Below are 24,034 nucleotides of genomic sequence, written 5' to 3' on the forward strand. Positions count from 1 at the left end.
GGGGCGTGTCAGTGAGTCGGTTAGGAAACAAACACACTTTAAAAGAAAAGGCCACATCAGAAGTGAAGTCCCTCACTCGTGTGGCATGCGTGAGATGATTTGTTATGAAGACGTGTCTCGTGCTGTAATCTGTAAACCTACATATGTGGAAGGATTCTGGTCATTTTTACAAATACCATAAAATATGATTGTTTCATAATGTGAGGATGTTCAGGTTTTTCTGCCTTACATATAAATGGGACATTACAAGTTCATAATTACGTCAGGCAAGAACATAATAAAATCATCATTACTTGTATTTACCAGTGAAAAATCTGCATGTTGCCATTGTGTCCTTGGGCAACACACTTAACCGTCCTTGCTGGTGTGGTGACTTTGAGGTGGTGGTTGGAGGAGCCGTAGGTGCAGAATGGCAGCCACGGTTCCATCAGTTTGCCCCAGCGCAGCTGTGGCTCAACCCAGTTTCACAGTATGTCGTGATTCAGCAGCACGAAATATACATTAATCTATTGGTTTGTGATATTGTCACGAAAAGTGCAACATGTTCGGAATTGGAGCATGAATTCATTCTAATGTGTTCCATAATGGCTGCACGAAATTTAAAAGCGATGCGGGGGTCTGGAGGGTTGTTATGGTTAGGGTTGGGGGAAGGAGTAGGGTTCATAATAGTGAGTTAAAAAAAAAAAAAACACGAAAAATTGAATGATTTCGTGACGGGAGCACAAAAAAAACGTGAAACTGGGCTGTGTGGCTACCAGTGTTGCCACAGTTACATTGAAAAAGTAATCCAATTACTGATTACTGATTACTCCTTGAAAAAGTAACTTAGTTACTTTACTGATTACTCAATTGTAAAAGTAACTAAGTTAGATTACTAGTTACTTTTTTAGTTACTTTCCCCAGGTGTCGACAACAACCCTCTGCCACCTCAACATGATACTTGTTTTGCCAAAACTCACTTTATAGTCACCCTTTCTTGACTTCAATGAAAATAAATACTTGTTTTATAAAAAGTAAAATAAAGACCTCTTTCTTGACCTCATATTTAACTGTTCAACAGTTAAATATGAGGTCACAGTTAAATAAGAGGTAACAATAAAACTTTCAATTTCTAACCTACATTGTTTATAAATGTAACTATTAAATTCTTTCTAACATTTTTCTAACATTTAAATTCTCTCTAAGTAACGCGTTACCGGCATCACTGGTGGCTACACATGTAGCTTACCACCAGTGTGTGTGAATGTGAGCATGAATAATGAAAAGCACTCCAGAAATCCAAATTATTATTATTATTATTATTACTTATTATTATTCATTATTATTGTCATTATTATTACCTCTGCCATGGAGGTCATGTTTTCACCGGCTGTTTGTCTTTTTGTCTGTTAACTCAAAACGTTCTGAATGCATTTGAACCAAATTTGGTGGAATGACGTACTTTGGGTATTTCATTAACAGTCCCATCTCATGCTTTTTTCGTGACACTGTCACAAAATGCTTCCCATTTTCATGACACAGTCGAGTTTAAGTCACTATATTTAATCCTAACCATAACCATAGCCTTAACCATAGCCCCCACACCCCCTCCCCCACATCACCCCAAATTTTGCAATGCAATCACCAAATTAATTTTGTGATGCTGTCAGAAAAATGTGAAGTATTTCTTGACTGTATCGCAAACTATAAATTAAATCACTTTTCATGATGCCATCAAGAACTGGCGTGAGATCGGGTTGTTATTAACACATATTTTTGAGAACTGGGTGGCAGTTCTTATAACGAGTGGTAATTGGGTGCAGATATTCAACCCCATGTACCCTCAGGAACCAAGGAATCATAAACAGCGTCACCAATGCTGTCAATCCCTGCTAAGTGGTGCTAACAGTGCTAACATGAATTAAGTAAAATTTTAAATTTCTTTGAAAGGAAATACTGAAGCACTGATTTCTTAGATGGTCCTTTGGTACAATTAACCACAAAGCACGCTGTGTTATCTCAGATATTTGTCATGATATTCTCAGAAAGGACAACCACAGTTGAATCTACAGCAGCTAGCCACCTAGCAGTGCCAGCATTGCCAAAAAAATCTCATCAGAAGTTGCTATTGGCTCTATGAAATGTCACTAAAGTCACTAAATCACATAATGGCGACAGGTTGAATGGGATCCTGTTCTTTTCAGAGTTGATTGTTTGTTTGTTTGTTTGTTGTCTCTTTTGTTTTAGTGGAGTAGAGTTAGGAAAAATGGTTAGGGACTTTTTTGCATTTGCAAAAAAAAATTATAAAAATATTATAAAAATAGCTATTTATGAATTGATCGCTTTTTGTGGGATAAAAGTCACCATATTTGTCGCTAGTCTGAGCTGTTTTCATCCATAAATGCAAGCATTAATGCCTTAATCCTTGTTCTCACATCAATCTCACATCAAAGATGCCCCAACATAAAAAGTCTGCAGTGCAAATCACAGTATTTTACAAAATTAATTGCTAAAACTTCAATCATAATGAAATACCCCACCATTGTCTTTGAATAAATCAAGATTACCCTGAGAATCTTGAGAAATGTGGCCAAGTAATATTCATACCTGGTTTGGTTAAAAGCCAACCAACTGGTGTTTGTTTTTTTGTTTGTTTGTTTGTTTGTTTTGTTATCATCTTCACACACACACAGACATACACAGGACCGATTACGATACATGTGGTAAAAATGGGAAAACTCAAACAATGGATCAAAACTTTGAACAAAGTCAAATTTCCATAAACAAAACAAAAAGGAGACACTATTTTGTAGAATGCTTTAGAAAACATTCATTCAGATCTGTATGTCAACATCTAATCAGGTAGAACTGAAAACCTGTAAAACTGTGTTATGTCTCTGATCTTTTATGACGATACACCTGATTGAACAAATTGGTCAACCTCTGGACATTTAATTGACAAACATGATTTAATAAAAAAAATCGCAAAAGACAAATTTAATCTCTTTGATGACATCAGACCAGGATCAATTTCCTTCCTTCTTCATATCATGGACGACTATTCTACGATGTTTCACTGAAATCTACCAACCGGTTTTGGAGGAGGAGCGGTGCTGACAAAAGTTACAGAAAAATGCTTTTTTGTTGTTGTTCCCATATGGAGAAAAAAAAAATAGAAAAAACAAGAAGTTACATCAGTTCCAGTAATAAATCTTTATGTTTGACATGTGTTGTGCTTATAAGTCTCGGTTTGATATTACACATATCTACTAAGGATTCTGTATGTGGAATTACTATCATATACGAGTATTGTTCTTTTAAGTTCCTAATTTATATAAGTTACATATTGTACAAATTTGCTAAAGAGCTTATATCTGGTTTGACTGTCACATGCATTACTTACAAGTTCCAGATAGAACAGATACAAACTTTATAAAATTTATGTATATCCTTTCCATATGGGTTGTTTGTGGGGGCTATAATAAAGATCTATAGGTGTCCTGCTGAATGTTAGATTGTATTTTTTATTATTATTATTATTATTATTATTATTATTATTATTATTATTATTATCCATTTATTTATTTATTTTGTGGAACATGAGGAATGTTTTTGCTGAGCGCCCTGTTGATTTGCATCAATTTCATATCAACATTTCAGGCACCTTAGAAATTTAAGATATTTTAAATTTTTGTTCATCTTTGGGTCAGTGACAGTCAGACTTTAAATGGTGAAATATTCCAACTCTTTCAACAAAAAACAAAAAAAGTATGATTTTGATTTTATTTGTGTATTTATTATATTTTTTTTTTCATTAAATAAACAAAGATCACACTTGTAAAATTATTACAGTTGCCAAAATCACTCAGTTGTAAATAAACACTGACAACCTAAAAACCGGGATTCCATTCATGGTCCACTTGTGGGGACCTGACAGAGACACTTCATTCCCACATCAACCTGTTTGTCTCCGTTCTGTTTCTTTACGCCTGCTGACAGTCATGGTTGAGTTTATTGGTTTTGTCTGTTTCTGTAATCAACATATCTCAAAAATTAATTGAGGAATGTTAAACAAATGTTGTACATTATTAATAGGTTCAGTGTGAATTTGATTGTTTGTCTATATGTGCATGAAGATTTTTTTGGTTTGTTTTTTAAGGCAAAAGGGATTTCATATTTGGCCAGATATAATTAAATGGTAAATGGACTGCATTTATATAGCGCTTTTCCGTCTACATCAGACACTCAAAGCGCTTTACAATAATGCCTTACATTCACCCCGATGTCAGGCTGCTGTCATACAAGGCGCCCACGACACACCGGGAGCAACTCGGGGATTAAGGACTTTTCCCAAGGTCCTGTAGTGATTTTCTGGTCAGGCTGGGGTTTGAAGCAAGGATCCTCTGGTCTCAAGCCCAACGCTTAACCACTAGACCATCACCTCAAATAATTATTTGTATGTTTTAGATATTTAGCAGCATTCTGATTTTTTCTTTTTATAAAAAGATTGAAGCACATTAAAATGTGCCTATCTTTTTTTTCTTTTTTTTTTTTCTTTTTTTTTTTTTTTGGACAATAGTGTCAACTCCGACTCCACCATTTCTAACTTTTAGTTCCCACATGATTGTCACAGTTCCCTTGGTTTTTTCACTTCCATTACACCTGTGTCATTTCTTGTTACACCACCACACACACACTGGAAAATGCCTCTGGCCAAGTCTGCTCAGGCAGGGCTGATCCAGACTCGATTAGTCAACATGCATCTGGATGTGATGCTCCTCCCATCCTCCCGTAAGTCAACACCTCAGCGCCAAACCAGTCATTACCAAGGTGAGGCCGAGTAGGTTAGCAACGGCAAACAGCTAGCTAGGACTCATTCTGACAGGAAGCAGCTCTTTGACAGTGTTTCACTGTTTAAAGGTAAGAAGCTTGATGTTTATCTAATATGTTTACCTAATCTAATCTAATATATATATATATATATATATATATATATATATATATATATATATATATATATATATATATATATATATATATAGATAGATATATATATATATATATATAGAGAGAGAGAGAGAGAGAGAGAGAGAGAGAGAGAAAAAACCTCCGCCAAGGCCATGGGGTCACTGACACCATAACATCTACACGCCATGGAATCATTGAACCTAAAAAGTCTAACAATGATGTTTGCTCAGTAGTAAAAAAGGTTTCATCTGCTGTGACTGGATAGCATGTATCCTTAGCGCTTGGCATCACAGTTTATTGCACCTTGCACCTTTCCCAGAAGCTACTGTCTTCTGAGCACAGATATTGATATTGCATGTGCTTATAGACAAAAACAAATAAGAGACAAAATTCAATTTATTATTCAACTAAACTGCAAATATATGAATTTTTAAACATTTATGAAACACTTCCCTAAACAAGGCCATAGGGTCACTGACCCTAAAGAGATTCCCTCCTTGGCACAGTGATCTATTCAACAATTCAGTGTTACAACCAAAACTACGATACATACACTTTTCTTTCCTTTATATTTGACACCCTTGACCATGAAACACCACTAGAACTTGGAATCACTTTTATGTCTTTATTAGTTCAAAAGTTATTGTATAAAAATGATTTTTCAGTAATGGTGGTTTTCTTCTGGATCTAGCTCCATAACATTTGAAGCTACATCAAATCTGATGACACCTTACTGAATCAGTACAGATTCAGCTACAATTTGGTGTTAGTTGTGCATCTCTAGCTTCATTTGTCACCTCACACTGACACATTTTCTATTTTCCCTATATTTTTGCATATTCTGGATCACCAGATTCGGAATCCGGATCCGATCATCACCAAACTTTGTTGTTTGATAGAACATTTGACTATGTTACACCCTAATTTAGAATAGAATCTTTAATTTAGTTAGAAACTTCTTGAATTTCCCTCTGGGATCAATAAAGTATCTATCTATCTAGAATGTCAAAATTCCCCCTATCCCACAATGGTGAAGAATCCTTTAAAAAAATTCCTGGATCCGGATCATGTTCCGGATCACCACTAAAATTTAATCACTTGTTCCTCTTGTCATTTCCAACCACTCCACAAAATGTCATCGAAATCTGTTCAAAACTTTTTGAGTTATCCTGCTGACAGACAGACAGACAAACAAACGCGACCGAAAACATAACCTCCTTGGTTTTAGGAATTACAAGGAATCACTTTATTTCACATGAATTTGTGGAAAAATGGGAAACAGACATGCTTTTCCATCTGTATCAGAACCTCAAAGCGCTTTACAATGATGCCTCACATTCACACTGATACACCAGCACCAGGGTGCTGCCATGCAAGGCGCTCACTACACACCGTGGACAACTAGAGGATTAAGAACATTGCCCAATCGACCTTAACGATTTTCGGGTTTTAAACTGAAGATTCACCGGTCTGAAGTCCAACGCTTAACCGCTAGAGGCTCGACCATCACCTCCCCAACTCAAACTCAAAGATAACGTAATAACATAAGAAAATGTGCATTGAAAGGACACGGGTATTGTTCCTTCTTTTTGTTTTCATTACACGACGAGGTAATTATTGTGTACTGAAGGATGAGCTTCGCCCCAGGTGTGTAATGACAGTTGGAAACGTGCATAACCAGGGGCCATTTGAATGCAACCCTTCAAAGAACTCTTCCTGATCGCAATAACAGAAAGAAAAACAAAAAGAAAATCCTGCTTACAGTAAAGTAGGGGATGACAAATGGATAGCACCACTGTAAAAATAGTCCACTGTAACCCCACCTTGAACGCCAGGAACACTGACTCAGACCAGAAAGCATTCGCAACTGGCTCAACCTGTACAGCAAGTCTCCGTCAGGGATCCATCACTCTGTCAGATCAGCGGGTTTGGAAGCAGAGATAAAACTGTAAAGGTAACCGGGATCTACACTGGAGGTCTAGAGAATTTATGAGACAATAAAAGCCTTTGTCAGTGAAGAAATATGTCTGTATTTTGACAGCGTGAGTGAATCTTTATGATCACTGATCGCTCTCATGACACTCAAAGGCCCAAAAGAGCGCACGAGGCGCTGAGGGTACCCGCTGTAAACGTTGGATACAAACACAAGACAATAAACTGGGATTTCTCCGTTGAGAAGGTCTGTCACAGCAAAGAGGTGGACGGCAATGACACTGTTGCAACTGGCCTTTGTTTGCAGAGAAGGCAACGTCACAATCAAGAGCAAACAGGAAAGCCAACTGTTTGTGAAGCTTTGCTGTGGTCCTGAGATTCCATTTTTACCTGAGGCCATCAAATATGGCCATCGGGTATTGGGAAGGCTTTTCGTTCCTCCATCCGTCTGTCCGTCTGTCTTTGCTCAGCAAGTCCAGTCCTACTACTGCCAGACTCTTGAAATTTACAGGAAAAAAATTTGACACAGACCTTGGACAAGTTCAAAGATGGCTAACCTTGATGTATTTTAAAAAGCTAAAACAACACGTTCTGTTTCAAGCTGATCCATTTTGTAATTGAGTGACATGGGTGATAGCCAATCACAGTAGAGCTCCACTGTGATGCCAGTCGCTGGTCTCTTCAAAACCACTGTTTTGTGTGTTTTTATACCTCAGCCGGATGTGGATCCTCAGGTGGATCCAGACCCCCCGGATCAGGTGTAGTGGATCGCGGTTGTGTGGAACTATTTTCTTTTGGCCATCTTTGTTTCAGTCGGCGCGTAATATGAATTTGTCGTTTGCTCACAGCAAAACAAACAAAATGTCAGACTTGTCAACCTCTTACATACCGCCTGAAATACGTATCATTTCTGAGGTATTAAAAAAAACAAAAAAACAAAACAGGCAATATGACCAGATCTACTTTGTTGGGGATGGTGGACGAATACGGATGGATCACCTTTGCCTGCAGATTTTCAAAAACTGATAATCTTGTTTAACGTATCAGTTTCGTAAAAACACAGCCACAGCTGAGGTATAAAAACAAAACACCCCTCATCTGGGGAGCAATGTGAGCAGATGATCCAGTTCATTGGGGATGGTGATCCCTCCGCCATCCCCAACTCACTACATCCACTCACACTGCTCCCCAGACTCTGGTGTTTTGTCATTATATACATGCTTCTTCTATAATTATGTAAAATCTAACGAGAAATAAACACTTCAAAAACTGAAAATGCTCTTTTTGTAACCTGATAACACCTCTGGAAGGATTTACAAACCATTTAGCAGATGTTAGCGTGGTGACATCACAGGCTGCTAGCTAGGTGGAAACTCTGTTTCATTTGTGTGTAAATTTAACCTCTTTGTCATATATTATGTAAAATCTAGCGAGAAATAAATCTAAAACTGAAAATGCTCTTTTTGTAACATGATAACACCTCTGGAAGGATTTGCAAACAATTTAGTGGATGTTAGCGCGGTGATGTCACACGCTGCTAGCTACGTGGAAACTCTGTATGTAAATTTGTGTATAAATATAACCTCTTTGTCATATGTTATGTAAACGCTAGGGATAAGTAAACACTTCTAAACTGAAAACACTGTTTTTGGAACCTAATAAAGCCTCTGGAAGTGATTTCTAAGCCATTTAGCGGACATTAGCATGTGTGCAAAAGTACGCTAACTCAAAACTAACTTGTTATGGGTTAAATTTGTCTTATTAATACCTGCAAATGCACAGAGGGTCATCTACACATATTCTTTGATTTGCACAACTTCCACTCTTGCCAAAACGCACACGTAAAGCCTCCTGCAAATACCATTAAAATATAATATTGATTGATTAATTGATTGAGATGAGAGGGGGGCATTATTGAACGTGTATAAATTGTACAAAAGACAACAGGATTGTAATAATTATTTAAATAACTGCAAATTATAAAGAACAAAATGCTCATACAACCGAGGGCATGTTAGCATTGTGCAATTTTTTTTTCTAGGGTTTTCATGCAATGAGTCACATGCTGGACTCATGTGGATGTTAAGGCTAATCAATTATGGCAAAAAAATATATAATTATGATTATTTAAGGCCAAAATTGAAATTACAATAATTTAGCATGGTTACTTATTGATTTTGGAAACAGCCTGAGTTTATGTTTTCGGGGGGGTTTTTTCCAAGCAGATTTCAAAATCAAAATCACGGAAAATTAGGTTGTGTAAATTAGGCTGTTTTTTTGTTTTTGTTTTTGTTTTTTTGCAACAGGAAATGTGGTCATCTGAGCATGCAAATTGGGGGAAAAAGATTCATGCAAAGCTTGAAAACAAGGCCCAACTGAAAAGCAAAAAGTGGAACATTATGGTCCCAAAACCACATGCTGAGGCTTGTGAACATTAATTCTAGTTGTCTTATTCACTTAGGAGAAGTAAAGGCTACATTAGGCAACATCAGAATCAAATTAATGCGCACATATATCATTGAGCAACCAGGATAATGAAGTTTTTTTTTTCAATGCTGTTATTTAATAGTCTGAAATGCCAGATAAGAGAAAATAGTTTTGACAGCTCAGTATGTCTGCAGTGATGCTGGTGAAGGAGAGTGTTTGTGACTTCCAATACTTCGGATTAGAGGAGACAGAAATGAAATGGAACGCTGGACAGCGAGGCTGTTACCCAGCGTGTTCCCTGTCAGACTGTGACTGCTCATCAGAACGAGATGTAAATGTACAAAATGCAACACTCAAACAAATCCTGCAGAGAATTTAACCCTTAAGAGGGACAGGGAGAATAATATAACGAAATGCTAAATAGGACACAGAATGTGCCAATAGGACACAGAATGTGACCTTTTGACCTGTTAAAATAGGTCAAGGTTAGCCATCTTTGAACTTGTCCAAGGTCTGTGTCCCAAGAATATTCCCTGTGAAATTGAAGACCCCGGCAGTAATAGGGCTGGACTTATGCTAAGGACGGGTGGACGGACAGATGCAAGGTCTTCGCAATACCCGATGGTCTCTGGTAATAACTCAAACAAGCATTCAAAGATGGTGATACGCTTGACTCAGAAGTCAAAAGGTAGTTCAGGTCCACCCTCCAAATCTAGTCAAGTCAAGTTTGGGAACATGCAGTTGTGCTGAACTTTTGCCGCATCCACAATATCATGGAACCGCCTCAGGTTCTGCGTGTCAACCGGTCCATTCCAACATCTCTAACATACCCATCTATCTGCCCTAGCCACATGAACCGTGGGTGTCCCCTTGGCCTTCTCCAGTTGCTGGGGTCCTCAACACTCAGGCATCTGTGTGCTGGATAATGCAGACAGAAACATGTTACATGGCCAAAACGTCTTAGCTGATGCAAGTAATACTCTTCATCTTAGTCTGTCTTAGTTACCATTTGATACAAAGTCATTCCAAGGATCCTCTATAGACACCTTGTCCCAAACACATCTAGTCATTGCCTTAGCTCTCTAGGGTTCTGGTACTGCCTGTCTTGCTGTATAGTTGTGAGACTTGGACGCTAACTAAAAACTTGGCCCTTCTTTCACTTGCAGAGATATCGGCCTTGCCAAGCCCCTCCGTTTAGCAACCTCACCCTTAGCAAAAAGAGGTTTATTCAAGTGTACTATGAGTATAATTATTTTTTACTAAAATTGAGGAAGTATACTTGAAGGTGACTTTTTAACTATATTTTATATATAGTATAGTGAAGTATACTTGGCTTATACTGAAAAGTATAAACAAAAGTCTAAGTCTAATTACATTAATACTAAGACTTACACTTATACTTTAATACTAAAACTTATACTTAGTATACTTTTTATGTCTTTCTGCCACAAAGTACTAACACTTATGCACTTGGAGCAAGATATACTAAGTCAAGCCATTGACTCAAGTAACTGAAGAGAAGTCATAAAAGTACAGATTTTTTTTCTGTGTAGTTATTTATTTTTGGTTCCAAAGGTTCGCACTTTTCTTTTACCTTTTTTAACAAGGAAGGACTTTAGTTCTCAGTTGAAGACGATATGTTTACATTTTTAAAGATAAGGACTTGATCTTGGAGAGACCATTATGATTATTTTACATGCACTTTTTCCTTTAATTTTCTAAACAAGAGAAGGATTTGATTTCATAGGTCTTTGTTTTTGAAATGTTTGAAAATATATCAAACTTGTTTTCAACATTCTGTCTTGTAGAGAAGCTTGAATCTTCGACTGGACTGGGTTGCTTGACGTGAGGACGTTTCGCTTCAAATCACAGAAGCTTCCTCAGCTACTCAAACCATTTCTTCTCTCTGGCTAAGAGAGACGAAATGGTTTGAGAGAGGTGTCAAGGAAGCATTCTTTGTAAAACAGTTGAAACCCAGCCTTAACCGCAGAGTGGGTCTCAGACACGCTTTGTCCCCTGTTTACAATGTGGTACTCAGGTCAAAGCAGTTTCAGTCTTTTGTTCATGGTAATGAGTTATTCACGTCATCAGGAGAGTCGTCAAGGGAGCCATCAGGGGAGGCTTCCGTCCTGTCATTAGGAGAGTGCTAACTAGAGCACAATAGGTGCTAATTAGAGCTATTGTTTAGTCACTAGCCTATAGCAGTCAGCCTCTCGGTAGCTGGGGTCTGGTTAGGTTAAAAAACTCCAGCTTTTGTTGGCTTCTGGTTTATTCTTCTCTACAAGAGTCAAGACAGAAGTCAGACTACCAGAGCAAGAATTGTAGCTGAGGAAGCTTCTGTGATTTGAAGTGAAACGTCCTCACGTCAAACAACCCAGTCCAGTCGAAGATTCAAGCTTCTCTACTATGGAAACCACCTGGACAACTGAGAGCATACACAGAAACATTGCGATTCAGTGTTGTTCAATGAATTCCCAATGAATTGTGTTAACATATGAGGCTAACTGTAACGTTAGCAACACGTTATTTCTGTTCATGGCTCATCAGCTTGCTAACGTTAGCCTGAATGCTGGTGTTACTTGCTGGCAGCAAAGCTATTTACTGTGTTCAGTTTGAAACTGGCATTAAAGTGATGCTAAGGTGCTTTTACTGTGAAGCACTTTTGGGAGAATGTGAGTTCTTCCATTAGCTAGCAGAGCCATCGGTTGCTCTGATACGCTAATGGAAGGGAAACAAAAAGCATGGATTATTTTCTTCTTTTAAACTCATTCAAGAGTAGTAAATTATAAAACACCTATCAAATTTCATGTAATTATTTTCCCTAGTGTTGTAACCTATCCGGCGGCACAGTGGCTTAGTGGTTAGCACTGTTGCCTCAAAGCAAGAAAGTTATGGGATTGAAGAAATCATTTGTCTGAAACGCCTCATTTTAGATGTTTGTAGCGTACGTCGTGGATGTCCGTATTTGGACTCCTGCTTGCTTCCTGACACCCTTTGATACTAACCCGGAGGTTTTTAAAAATGGAGAGTCTCACACCTCACTAATCCTTTCTTTGTCATATGCAAAAACTCTGCCACTTGCTTTGAGTAAATGTGACAATGCAAGTGGTTTCACTATGTGTGGACAGGAGAAATGAATAATCCATTGCATTATGGGGAGGAAAAAACACTTCTGGAATTGGACCTGAACCATATTGTAATTCTGCTACTGTGCAAGACTTGGAAATTAATAATAGTAATAATAATAAAAAAAAGTCTGAAACAAGTCTTTCACAAGCAAGAAACAAGTCTTTCACAAGCAATTAAACAGTAACCCTTATGAGCCCATCATGCATATATATATATATATATATATATATATATATATATATATATATATATATATATATATATATATATATATATATATATATATATACACACACACACAGTAGTGTTCAGAATAATAGTAGTGCTATGTGACTAAAAAGGTTAATCCAGGTTTTGAGTATATTTCTTATTGTTACATGGGAAACAAGGTACCAGTAGATTCAGTAGATTCTCACAAATCCAACAAGACCAAGCATTCATGATATGCACACTCTTAAGACTATGAAATTGGGCTATTAGTAAAAAAAAAGTAGAAAAGGGGGTGTTCACAATAATAGTAGTGTGGCATTCAGTCAGTGAGTCTGTCAATTTTGTGGAACAAACAGGTGTGAATCAGGTGTCCCCTATTTAAGGATGAAGCCAGCAAATGTTGAACATGCTTTTCTCTTTGAAAGCCTGAGGAAAATGGGACGTTCAAGACATTGTTCAGAAGAACAGCGTAGTTTGATTAAAAAGTTGATTGGAGATGGGAAAACTTAATCGCAGGTGCAAAAAATTATAGGCTGTACATCTACAATGATCTCCAGTGCTTTAAAATGGACAAAAAAACCAGAGATGCGTGGAAGAAAATGGAAAACAACCATCAAAATGGATAGAAGAATAACCAGAATGGCAAAGGCTCACCCATTGATCAGCTCCAGGATGATCAAAGACAGTCTGGAGTTACCTCTAAGTGCTGTGACAGTTAGAAGATGCCTGTGTGAAGCTAATTTATTTGCAAGAATCCCCCGCAAAGTCCCTCTGTTAAATAAAAGACGTGCAGAAGAGGTTACAATTTGCCAAAGAACACATCAACTGGCCTAAAGAGAAATGGAGGAATATTTTGTGGACTGATGAGAGTAAAATTGTTCTTTTTGGGTTCAAGGGCCGCAGACAGTTTGTGAGACGACCCCCAAACCCCGAATTCAAGCCACAGTTCACAGTGAAGCATGGTGATGCAAGCATCATGATATGGGCATGTTTCTCCTACTATGGTGTTGGGCCTATATATCACATACCAGGTATCATGGATCAGTTTGGATATGTCAGAATACTTGAAGCGGTCATGTTGCCTTATGCTGAAGAGGACATGCCTTTGAAATGGGTGTTTCAACAAGACAATGACCCCAAGCACACTAATAAATGGGCAAAATCTTGGTTCCAAACCAACAAAATTAATGCCTCGCAGATGTGCAGAAATCATGAAAAACTGTGGTTATACAACTAAATACTAGTTTAGTGATTCACAGGATTGCTAAAAAAGCAGTTTGAACATAATAGTTTTGAGTTTGTAGTGTCAACAGCAGATGCTACTATTACTGTGAACACCCCCTTTTCTACTTTTTTTACTAATAGCCCAATTTCATAGCCTTAAGAGTGTGCATATCATGAATGGTTGGTCTTGTTGGATTTGCGAGAATCTACTGAAGCTACTGGTACCTTGTTTCCCATGTAACAATAAGAAATATACTCAAAACCTGGATTAATCTTTTTAGTCACATAGCACTACTATTATTCTGAACACTGCTGTGTGTGTGTGTATGTATATATATATATATATATATAATATGCATGTTCAGGAGTTCTGGGGCCTCATGTCAAAGACTGCGTATGGACAAAGAACTGGACGTATTTCCATCTCCACACGAATGTACAGATGCATCAAAAGTGAAACGACTTTGGATATGTGCAGTGCGCCATCATCGCTGGCATTTCTGGCTGGCATTGTTCCACTGCCGACACATAGACGTGATGCTGAGAAACTGTTACTAGTGTGAAAGCAAGAAGTCATCAGAGTGATGCGCACATCAGAGACACACTTATGAACAATTACCACACCCATATGTTTGCAATTATATGAGTGGATATAAAAATATGCAAATATTACAAATGGTGCAATCCAATGTGAACATGTATTCAGGGAATGCGAGGATTTACTTGCAAATGATAACTGACTCAAAAGCCGTTTTCGATTACCAAGGCCAGTGTTACTGGAGTTGCATGTAGAACTGCGGCCAGCCCATAGCACAATATAGTGAGGAGCCAGGGGTTGTCTGTGACCATGCTGCGCTTCCTGGCAACAGTGACATTCTAGCAGGTGCTGGCTGATTGGTCAGGAGTGTACCAGTCAACATTGAGCTGAGCCATGCCAGTTGGATGGAACGCAATCATCTGAATGTCGGGTTCCCAAATGTAATCAGAGCTTTTGATTGCACACTTATTGTAAACGCAACATCACATGATGAGATTGTCATTGATAATAGGAAACATTTTCATTCCATCAATGAAATAAATGGCTGCATGGGTAAATACTTTATTCGTGTAATTGCTCCAAACAAAAACCATTGCAGGCACATTTTGGCATGTGCACATTCAAATATGTTTTTGTTGTTATTAATGTATTTTCTTTGTCTTGATGGTGAAACTAGAGCTGCAGATTCTTAACAGGCCCCTGATTGTCTCCCTGTGTTCAGTATTTGTAAATAAATGCATGTATAAAGTTGTGCATGTCACACACTGTCAGCCAAGGCACACCTCACTTTTTTACTTCAGTGTATGTATGCTGCTCTGAACTCAGTGTTTATGGCCTCACACACACACTTACACTAACATTTTTCATGTTTCGTGTTTATTCCATTTGACAGAGTACCAAATAAACTATCCATGTCTCCATGTCATTCCCAGTCATCTGTACCTCACACTCAGTATAATTTCTTTTCTGTGTTCTTGTTGACTGATCTGACAGAGAGGGGATTCCCAGCTCCCAGGACCTATTTACATGGGTTTGCATATGTAAATAGGGGAGTAGAAAGGGAGGAACTTGGTACGTCTGCATGTGCGCTCAATTCCACATTCAGTGGGATGTACAAATGGAACGTGTTTGGATCCATGCATACGCATACTTTGATACATCTGGATATTTTTCTGGTCTCGCCAGTTTCTGGGTTTTAGCATTCACCATGTTCAGTTGGAAATTCACTCTTCTTTGTCCATGAGGCCCCTGATCTTTCTATAAAATCAATGTAGCCCTGCTCCAACTTGGTCAAGTACCATGAGTTACATACAGGAAATGCTACATATGACAGACGCATTACTATTATTTAGACTGTGCATATATAATGGACAAACCCTGCCTGGCATCACCCATAGATTTTCTGAAGAGCGGGATAGAAGTTCAAGTGAATTGATTTTAGATGTCGCCATCTTGGCAGTGTCTGACTCCACCTATCTCCAGGCCAACCCATAAATGATTAAAGGCATGAGCAAGACCGGCCGACTGACCTGGGTGGGATGAATGAAGCCAGAGCACCTGCACCTATCCTCACCCCAAGTTACCAAGATAGCAAAAGCCAACAGGATGTGTAACCTGGGTTTGATTGATTGATTTAATGGATTTTTGTGGACTGAGTGGCGATTTTCATGACCGGATGCTTGGGTGTGGGTATTAAAATTTAAGAACCACACATAGCCTCAGTACCAATGCAACTACTGGTGTTGCTGAAGTTGCTAAGCTATCAATACCTGCCAATTAGTGCTACCAATACCAACATATAAATTAAATAATATTAAATTTTCACTCAATGGAAATACTGGAGCACAGACATATATATATATATATATATATATATATATATATATATATATATATATATATATATATATATATATATATATATATATATATATATATATATATATATATATATATATATATATATATATATATATAATAACCACATAGCAAGCCATATTACTTCAGATATTTCTAATAAAATGCTCAGAAATGACATAGTTTTCATGAACAGGGACACTAGCAATAGAGACCAAAGCCATTTTTTGTACCAGGTGGTAAATCACAAATATTACTTTTGAGAGCTGATGATGGACTGGTTGTCTGCCTGGGTGGTTGCTATGCAGGACCCAGGGCAGTTCTGTGACCTGTGGTGGACACAGTAACACAGCAACGCTTCTAGATCTGATAGGGAAGGTGACACATGGCAAAATATGGAACTATTTGTATTTTAGTACATAGACAACCTATTTTATATCAAGAAAAAGGAAAGGTTTGTGCGATATTACACCGCACAGTTAAGCTGCAGCATCACAAACAAAACTTTTTCAGCAATGATTATTGCCAAAGCTTCCTGTATTTACAAAATCTTATTGAAAACACTAAAACACTCTTGTGTGTTTCAGTTAAGTAAATTATTGTCCATCTTGTTGAAACTGCTAATTTACCACATCGTTTCTGCTGTCAGGACCGGTGTGACAGGTTTTCTCCCATCGACATGTGAATGCAGCATTAATGTGGACATAGTGTGAAACTGAATTTATTTGTGGGACCGACACAGGGAGGTGTCCTCTTTGTGAAAGGAGAGGGGGCGTGGTCAGCAGGTGCTTTCTATCGAATACAACAGGCACAACAGTTGATTTTTTAAAGACTTGAAAATGATAGTTTCAGTTTATCCTCACAAACGTGGCAAAAAGAAAGACGTCCATCTGAAACTTATGATTGCTATTCTAATCCTACACCTAATACTTTTCAATACACTGAATGCCAAAAGTTGTGCATGTGTGTGGAAATTTTTAAGGATATGCACGGTATTTCGTACTTAACTTTTCCTGTGATATCATACAAAACTAGAGCACCGTGCTTGTAGAGCGCAAACCTTCGCCAACACGAGTTTCCAATTACACAAACCTTTACCTTGGAAAAAATTTCAAGGTGAAAATCCTGTTAGAAGAGGCTTTTCATAAGCTAAATTAGATGTGATGAAATGTCAGGAGGATGTATTTAGTTCATACACTTGAACCAAAGTTTTATTTTGTGGTGTTGTCTGTTGTTTATTAACAGATCTGTATTTATCAAATCAAATTTGTCAAATTTTGAACAAAAGTCTTTCAGCAAGATGCATGCAGTACTCATCCTGCTCGTGCTGAGAAATGGGCCTTTGACAGCTGAATTATTCCAATTTTCTGAATGGAAAATTTTTGGGTTTTGATTCTGGACCTTCACCCCATCGTGTCGAGTGTTCTTTACAGTGTTTCAGGAATCCAGTTTTAACACACTAACATTGTAATCCAAGAATCTTCGAACCAACCTTTAATTTTACTGTCATACTTTTAGTGTCAAAAGCTTTTGGCGGGAACCTTAAAAGAGTTCTCAGCAGAGTTATTTTTACCCAAGACCAAAATATGGCCATCGGGTATTGCGAAGGCCTTGCGTCCATCTGTCCATCTGTCTGTACTCAGCATAACTTCAGTTCTATTACTCCCAGGGTCTTCAAATTCACAGGGAACATTCTTGGGAGACAGACCTTGGACAATTTCAAAGATGTCTAACCTTGACCTATTTTAAGAGGTCAAAAGGTCACATTCTGTTTCTTATTGTTATGCTCATACGGCCAACGGAATTTTAGCATTGCATTGTATTTTAGAATGATAACTTTATACTAGAGGGCTGCATTGCAAATCTTGCGGGAGCAGGCAGTCAGAACCTCGCTGCGGGCGGGAGCGGGTGGCTAAAAATAAACACTGTGGGAATAGAAGCAACAAGATGACTCAGTCAACAAAGGAGAAAAGTGTAAAATTATGTGTGTCCACACGCGACTTTTATCTTAAATAATTTGACAGGACCAGAGGACATTACAGGAGCAAAGAGAGAGAGACACAGCAGAGTGCAGCGAGTCTGTCTCTCTCTCTGTGTCAAAGCGCAGTGAGTTTCTACATGCCCTTATAAGGGCTGTACTGAACTGAACTGTCATATGAAACTGTCTTTAAACTGAAAACAACCAAATAGTATCGCTATTCCTGATCAGTACATCAAAAGACATACAGGCCAGGGATTCAACGAAACAAACAATCCTGTGAATTTCTTTATTAATAGCCTAAATGATGTGTTTTCTCCTGTGTGATGGAAGAATACACAAAATCAATGCATCTCTATTATTGTGCGCTTAACGTTTCATGGTGGTGGACGGGACTAGACTCACCCATTGCGGGATCAGGGGTGACTTTTTATACAGTCACAGTGACTGATATTAACTTGGTGAAATAAAACATACGACGTGTCTCCTTTAAATTATAATTATAGTATTTTTTTAATAAAGGTCTCTGTTAATGACACATTTGGTACTTTGGTTACCTGTTACACCTCCACCAAGCACTAAAATAGTGTGCTGTGTTTTTTTAAGTGTCAAAACTACTTTTGTATAATCGACTGTGCTGATTTTTTTTTTTCTCCCTCTCTGGAGGAGACCATCGGGAACCTTGTCTTACACACACGCCTGAGGAGCTCCTTCATCTCCCTCAGCAGCCATGAACTGGTCTACTCTGCAGGCCCTCCTCAGCGGGGTCAACAAGTACTCCACCGCCTTCGGCCGCGTCTGGCTCTCCATGGTCTTTGTCTTCCGGGTGATGGTGTTCGTGGTGGCGGCCCAGCGGGTGTGGAGCGACGAGAATAAGGACTTTGTCTGCAACACGGCTCAGCCGGGCTGCAACAACGTTTGCTACGACAAGATCTTCCCCATCTCCCACATCCGCCTGTGGGCCCTGCAGCTCATCTTCATCACGTGTCCATCTCTGATGGTGGTGGGGCACGTCAAGTATCGAGAAAAGAAGGACATGCAGTACACCGCTTTCCACAAAGGTTCCCACCTGTACGCCAACCCTGGGAAGAAACGTGGAGGTCTGTGGTGGACGTACCTGGTGAGGACAAAGGATAATGAGCGTCAACACGTGTTAACCATAATGTCTGAATTAAACAAGATAGATGAGCAGTCACAAGTTTGGAAGAAGACATTAATGCAACTTTAAGCACTCAGGTTCACATATGTGTAGACAAAGATTATAAAAAAAATGATTGTCATATTTCATACGATGATACAATACGATTGTCTCCCATTGACAATTTTTGATGCCTGCTTATGTACGTTTTTGCCCCAAAAAATTCAGATATCCAATTGGGGCCTGAAAATGGATGTAATTGGTGGTAAAAATAGCATTATAGAACACTGTAAGCAATCAGGATTTTTTTTAAATATGTTTCAAAAATTTTTGGATAAACTGTGATCCAGAAAACGTGAATAATTGGACATGCGTTGGGGATACTTTTGTGTAAAAGTAGGTAAAAGAGGACAAGCAGGTACAACATACAGTAATCAGAATGTACTGATGAAGCTTCCTTTAGAGTCTCATTTCCCCATGAAAAGCATCTTGCAGTTTTCAGATGCAGAAGTAGCATTGACCCAGAACAATTGGGAAATTTACAAAACAAAGGGAATCATACGAACTCAAGTGTATTCAGCAATAATCTGTTACAATCATATGCACACTACCAGTCAAAAGTTTGGACACATTTTCTGACTGAATTCAATGGGAAAATGTGTTCAAATTTGACTGATACTGTAAGCTGATTTTCCAAAAATCAACAATGGTAGACCATCCTTGGCACTATGAGCCTGCACATCAAAGCAGTATAGGAATTACAACCCTGTTTGTATATACCCCCATGCTAAAAGGGCCAAAAGTAATTGCTCATTTGAAACATAAACTGTTTCATGGTACAAAGACACACAGCAAGAGAAACATTACCCCATTTGTATGGTTCAGAGAGCAACAATCAGGATAAAAGAAGAGTGATCAGGACCAAAAGATCAAAGCTCAGATCAATCATCAGCAATCAAATATGAATGATCAGTAGTCAAAGGTCGGTCGTCAACGTGAATCCTCAGTAGCAAAGATTAGACTCGAAGATGAGTGATCAAGATCAAAGTTCAGATCAGAGATGAGTAATGAAGATGAGTGTTCAGGTTCAAAGCTCAGATCCAAGAACAATGATCAAAGAGGAGTGATCAGGCTCAAAGATCAGATGCAAGATCAATGATCAAAGACGAGTGTTTGTGTTCAAAGCTCAGATCCAAGAACAATGATCAAAGAGGAGTGATCAGGATCAAAGATCAGATGCAAGATCAATGATCAAAGACGAGTGTTCATGTTCAAAGCTCAGATCCAAGATCAGTGATCAAAGATGAGTGATCAGGATCAAAGGTCAGTATCAATAATTAGAAAAAATCAGTGATAGAAAGATAAGATTCACAGGTCACGAATCAGTATCACAGAATTTTACAGAAGCAATCATAACTTAATAAAAACAAAGTGATACTGTAAAAGAAAAATGAAATTAGTGTAAATATAAACAGAGTGTTGAACAATGGCAGAGTAATGTCATCTTTGAGTTCCCTGATAATTCACTTCAGATATTTTTTTTTTCTTTTAAGAGATATACAATCTCTGAGGTCGATTTCAAGTGTTACATGTCTCTTGGATTTGTCTTAAATCAATTATTATGACTTGAAAAAAAGAATGTCATGGTCTCGTAAATGTCAGAAACTGTTAAGTGCATTAAGGAAACGAGTGAGGAAAGCCATCAAGACACCCATGACACGACCCATGACTTTATTTACATCAATCATGAAGAAATACAAGCAGTATGGTAAATCTGCATCAAGTAGGCAGTTCTCAAAAATTGAAAGACTAGTGAGGGAAGCCACCAAGACACACATAACAACCTTTTTTTATTTCCTTTTTGGGCTCTGCACCTATTTTAACATGAATGTTTGTATGGCTGTTTCCTGGCATTATTGCTATTCTTTCACATTTAGAGAGTTAAGTGTGCTGGTTGCACGCCAGGAGGTGGCAGCAACCAATAAAAAATACCCATGGACTCAAGAGCAGATCCTCAGTACCGGTGAGGACTGGCTCAGTTTAAACACAGTATGTTTACCCAGTTCATTCTCATTTATCTTCCCTTAGGTGAGTCTGATATTCAAGGCCGGCTTTGACGCTGGCTTCCTCTATATACTCTACCACATCTACGACGGTTATGACATGCCCCGCCTCTCCAAGTGCTCGCTGGAGCCATGCCCCAACATGGTGGACTGCTTTATTTCACGACCCACAGAGAAAAAGATCTTCACCCTCTTCATGGTTGTGTCCTCTGCATTCTGCATCTTCATGTGCATCTGCGAGATGATTTATCTCATCTGCAAACGCATCCAGAAATTCCTTAACAAGAAGGCAGAGCTCGAAAAGAGGATGTTCGCCGAGAGACACGAGATGACTCCCCTGGCAGCACCGAGGTCAGACCTCAGGACCTCAGTCAAAGTGGACCCGACGGTGTCAATTCAAAACCTGACGAACATCAAGGAAGAGCAGGGGACATCGGAGATTAAATAACGCCACACCGTGACCGTGGCTGCTTTGAAAAACAAACAATGTGCGACTGTGAGCAAATGCGTTCAGAGAGATATTAATGGGGATTTCCAGAAGAACATTTAGGAAAATATGATCTTGTTGAGTGACTTTCTGCATGAACGCACAGCTCTTGCATGCACACAAACATGGGATCACAGAGAATGTGAGACTTTGAGTATTTTCTCATATGCTTTTGTGTAATACTTTGTAAGCTTAAAGAAAAGAAGGATGTAAATGTGATTTACTTAGTGACCGTTCTCCTCAAACATGCACAGTGCCCCCTGCTGAGTAAACCAGATAAAGCACTAAACTGCACCACTCAGAGCACTTATGTTTGCTGCAAGGTTTAAACACTTAAATATCTCCGGAAGGGGTTGCTGGCAAGTATACAATATGTAGTGCAGCAGATAACTGAAAAAAATCTTTCAAATGGTGAAGCAAGCACCAAATTTGCTTTTTCAAGAGAAATTACGTGCACAATATCAATTCATAACACGTCACGTGTAAGCAATTTCGTGCCCCCACCACCACCAACCAAAAAAACTCTAAAGGAATGAAGTCAAAGTCTAAATGACATATCTTGTTTTATATTTTTATTTTTATTACCGTATAGGCAGTTCTTGGTGGTCAGTGTTGTTGTCTCACAGTTAGAAGGTCCCAGGTTTTACTTTCTGTTTCAAGTTTGCATGTTCTCGTCGTGTTTGCGTGGATTCGCTCCAGCTTCCTCCCACTGACTCTCAGTCTGAATGTGTTTGTGTCAGCCCTGTGATAGACTGTTGGCATGTCTCGGGTGTACCCCTCCTCTCGCCCAGTAGGTGGGAGGTGATGGTTTAAGCAGTAAGCTTGAAACCAGAGGATCCTCAGTTCAAACACCAGTCTGGCCGGTCAATCACTACGGACCCTTGGGCAAGGTCCTTAATCCCCAAGTTGCTCCCGGTGTGTAGTGAGCGCCTTTCATGGCAGCACCCTGACGTCGGTGTGTGAGTGTGTCTGTATGAATTGGTGAATGTGAGCCATCATTGTAAAGCACTTTGAGCTTCTGATATAGATGGAAAAGTGCTATATACCATTTTATTTATCTGCTGGGCTGTGGATTGACAGTGGTCTATGAAAAATTTTGCACAATTTAAATGTATCTGTCTGTGTTTGACTCCAGCAAATGAGGATGTATATGTTGCATTAACAGAATAAACAGATGTGTGTGTGTGTGTGTGTGTGTGTGTGTATATATATATATATATATATATATATATATATATATATATATATATATATATATGAAAAAGGGGGTGTCGGCCTCATGACTGGGAAGAACAGTTTTGAAATCTGGGTCCTGGTAAGTTTCAAATTGAAAATTTACATTTTTTTATGTATTTATTTGTTTGTTTGTTTATTTGGGGAGGGGGTGTAAAATGTGATCAAGGCAAATCAGAATTATATTAAAGCCATAGAACAACTTGTATATTTTCCAAATGCTTTATGCATTTAGTTTCTTACATGTTAAACACTGACAATTCCATAATATGTGACAGAACTTGACTCTCATCTGCTATAAGCAAAATTTAGGCTCATTTTTCATCTTGAGAAAGTCCATATATGGACACCTGATTTGTATGTCACATCTGCTAACTTGCTCCAAGATCCATGTAAATGCTCTAATGACGTGATGGAATGATATGATGAAATGCTTCTCAGCTCCTTTTCATTTCAAGCAACCAACACACAAAGAGGAAGGTACTTATTACCTCCACGTGTGTTTTTCTTGTTGATTGCTGACTGTTAGTGAGTCAGCCAACAGCACGTCTCAAATGGGCCCACGGGAATAACAATGAGAGTCAGTTGAGACGGGTCTCAGGTCAAGGCAAAGTTGATAGAATTTTGGTCTATGTGAGGATCTTGACTTTAATCTGTGATTCCTATTATGATATTGCCTTTGATTTATGATACTTCTTCTTTTGACGTTGAAATCAGGACTGCTGATTTGATCAGTGATTAGGATCAAAGGAGAGGATTCACTTTTTGATTCTGAATCCTAATCGGGATCAAAGATCAAAAGCAGGCCCAAGATCAATGGGTTGATCTCGCCTGTGACAAAAATTGTCAGATAGACATAGTATGAACAAAA

General features: G+C 38.5%; 1 protein-coding gene across 1 annotated transcript; it reads left to right on the forward strand.

Moving 5' to 3' along the window:
* The first annotated feature begins 4,813 nt into the window (after positions 1 to 4,813).
* On the forward strand, positions 4,814 to 22,206 carry cx30.9 (connexin 30.9). The gene is made up of 3 exons (XM_034161090.1): positions 4,814 to 4,899; positions 18,909 to 19,362; positions 21,469 to 22,206. Exons 2-3 carry the CDS (start codon positions 18,973 to 18,975, stop codon positions 21,889 to 21,891), a joined length of 813 nt encoding a protein of 270 aa, XP_034016981.1. The 5' UTR covers positions 4,814 to 4,899; positions 18,909 to 18,972; the 3' UTR covers positions 21,892 to 22,206.
* The last annotated feature ends 1,828 nt before the right edge of the window (positions 22,207 to 24,034 follow it).

Source organism: Thalassophryne amazonica, chromosome 20 (assembly GCF_902500255.1).
Source record: "Thalassophryne amazonica chromosome 20, fThaAma1.1, whole genome shotgun sequence".
NCBI classification, from domain to species: domain Eukaryota; kingdom Metazoa; phylum Chordata; class Actinopteri; order Batrachoidiformes; family Batrachoididae; genus Thalassophryne; species Thalassophryne amazonica.

Coding starts and splice junctions, on each gene's coding strand:
- cx30.9 (XM_034161090.1), top strand. CDS start 18,973: ATGAACTGGTCTACTCTGCAGGCCCTCCTCAGCGGGGTCAACAAGTAC. Junction 19,363..21,468: donor GTCTGTGGTGGACGTACCTG/GTGAGGACAAAG, acceptor ATCTTCCCTTAG/GTGAGTCTGATATTCAAGGC.